The sequence below is a fragment of the Salvelinus sp. IW2-2015 genome, linkage group LG4q.2, assembly GCF_002910315.2.
Source record: "Salvelinus sp. IW2-2015 linkage group LG4q.2, ASM291031v2, whole genome shotgun sequence".
Taxonomy (NCBI): Eukaryota; Metazoa; Chordata; class Actinopteri; order Salmoniformes; family Salmonidae; genus Salvelinus; species Salvelinus sp. IW2-2015.
The window spans coordinates 25386028-25388760 of NC_036843.1; the positions used below are offsets into that span (position 1 = coordinate 25386028).

General features: G+C 46.0%; 1 protein-coding gene across 1 annotated transcript; it reads left to right on the forward strand.

Annotated features, from left to right (window-relative positions):
• Nucleotides 1–336: 336 nt before the first annotated feature.
• LOC111963504 (homeobox protein Nkx-2.1) lies at nt 337–2418 on the forward strand. The gene is made up of 2 exons (XM_023986988.3): nt 337–804; nt 1668–2418. The coding sequence occupies exons 1-2, from the start codon at nt 438–440 to the stop codon at nt 2333–2335; spliced, it is 1035 nt and encodes a 344-aa protein (XP_023842756.1). The 5' UTR covers nt 337–437; the 3' UTR covers nt 2336–2418.
• Nucleotides 2419–2733: the final 315 nt, after the last annotated feature.

Consider the following 2733-nt stretch of genomic DNA (forward strand, 5'->3'; position numbering starts at 1 on the left):
TATAATACACATTAATAGCCTATGATACACATGTATATACATGCAAGTTGGTTATGGTATTGTGGGAGGCGAGCTGCAGAGCTCATGTTGTAGCTTGTCCAACACGTAAGTCAAATGATGACTTGGGTGCAATGAGAGGAGGATAGAGCTGCGTTGTATTGTTGCCCTAGTTGGTGATGCCCCGCCTCTGGCTCAAACCTGGCACCCTGCTAAAACAAACGAAAGCCAGCAGCACCAAGCTCAGCCCAGCTCAACTCAGCTCCCACTCAATGCAATTAAGGCGGACTTCAGGCGACTCTCCTACCTACGTGTTCATCTAGCAAGGATCGACGTTGAGACAACAGGAACCAGAGAGAAAGAGGGGCTTTGGTCCAAAAAAAACCCAGGAGAGATTGCCTAGCCTTCTAATTTCTCCCCTCTCCAACAGCCCAAGAACAATGTCGATGAGCCCTAGGCATACGACTCCTTTTTCTGTTTCCGATATCTTGAGTCCTCTTGAGGAGAGCTACAAGAAAGTAAGTATGGAGAATAACAACTTGGGGTCACCTCTCGCGTCGTACCGGCAGCCGCAGGTGTCTCAGGCGATGATGCAGCAGCACCACATGGGCCATAACGGGACGGTGTCCGCGGCATACCATATGACTGCGACGGGGGTGTCCCAGCTGTCACACACCGCGATGGGGGGCTACTGTAACGGCAACCTGGGGAACATGAGCGACCTGACGCCCTACCAGGACGGCATGAGAGGCAGCGCCACGGCCACTGGCTGGTACGGGGCCAACACAGACCCGCGATTCTCCACGAGTAAGTAGGCTATACCTTTGAGTTTTACTCTGCATGAAGCCGAATAGGGGAAAGTATAGCTTTTGTTAGCGCATTATCATATTAGCTAGTCTACACTAGATCCATACGCTCTGGTCTGCACTGAAGTGAGTCATGGAAAATATTACAACTTTTTAGTGTTGTTTTTCAGCTTGTTTTTGCATGAATACTGATATTTTTTTCACCAAGAGGGAGTGATTTGATTTGTAAATTTAAAATAAATGTTGCACCTGGGAACAGATACATATTAGGCCTATACCTCGGTTTACCTTGGGAGTGTTTGGTTTATTGAGTTTAGTCACCCAACGTGCTGTGCCTTTTTGCCAGTCTACCCAACACTACCATGTTTACCAGTGAACAGGGGACTGGGTTCAAAGAAAGCTAATTAATTGAACTTTAGTTTGTGATATATTCATAAAAATGTATTTTAATGTCACGAGGGTGTGTGAACATATAACAAAGACACCTGTTGCTGATTTGTCCTCTATTGTGAGTAGGCTACAGAGGTTTCATGCACCTGTCATGTGGGGGTGTATAATCGAATGAGTTATTAGCCTATTATTCTTCAGATTGCAAGGTAAATTAATGGCAATCAATCATACAACTTCAAATATTTTGTAAACTATATAATTCGGTTCAAATACAAATTATGGTTAAGTAATTGTTCCATTATGAGACAGAACTATGATTACATGATCATGTTAGCCTTTGTTTTAAAATAACGCTATAGACATATACGCTTTAAATTAAATACATTTACATTGCTTAAATATTTTAAAAATAACATAATACAATGTAATTATTGTCTTATTATCATCATCTCAATGGCCTATTTCTGCTTTCAGTCTCGCGCTTCATGGGCTCTTCTTCGGGCATGAACATGGGCAGTATGGGCAGCCTTGGCTCGCTAGTAGACGTGGGGAAAGGCATGGGCCCGCTCTCGAGCACCCCGAGAAGGAAGAGGCGCGTGCTGTTCTCTCAGGCTCAGGTCTACGAGCTCGAGCGGCGATTCAAACAACAGAAGTACCTATCGGCGCCTGAGAGAGAACACCTGGCGAGCATGATCCACCTCACCCCGACCCAGGTCAAAATCTGGTTTCAGAACCACCGATATAAAATGAAGAGGCAAGCGAAGGACAAAGTGTCGCAGCAGCAGATGCAACAGGAGAGTAGTTCCTGTCAGCAGCATTCCCCTCGGCGGGTGGCTGTGCCTGTGTTAGTGAAAGACGGCAAGCCATGCCAAGGCAGTGCCCACACTCCCACCACTACTGTCCAGGCCCACCACCAACAAGGTGCCAATGTTATGATCATGTCCAGTAACGGTTCAGGCCTAGGTCAGCACCAGAGCCAACAGGTGGGTAGTGCAGGTCACTCTCCAGACCTAGCACAACACTCCGCCAGCCCACCGTCTCTCCAGACCCAGGTAGCCGGGCTCTCTCACCTGAACTCCTCCAGCGCCGAGTACGGGACGGCCCTGCAGTGCTCTGCTCTGTTATATGGCAGGACATGGTGATCTGTTATGCCGCAGGACATGATCTGTTATACGGCAGGACATGGTGATCTGTTATATGGCAGGACATGGTGACAGCCAGACAAACTATGATCACAAACATACATACAACACTGCTGTCAAAGCTTTTTCAACAAAGTCACTCAACAGACAAGCAAACAAACAAACAATCAAACAAACTGTACTTTGTGTACATTTTGAACCACACCATTTGGTGAATTTTAGTTCATGCTCTTCTTCTAAAATGTAATTGGATATGAGGACAGTAAGAGGGGACGAAAGAAACTCGACAGATGAAGTTATGAGGATATGCGAGTTCAATCTTCGCTTTGAAGGTGGATTTCTTATTTCTGTAAATTATACTGAAGCTATACAAGGCTAGTCCTACATCAAGAGGTCAT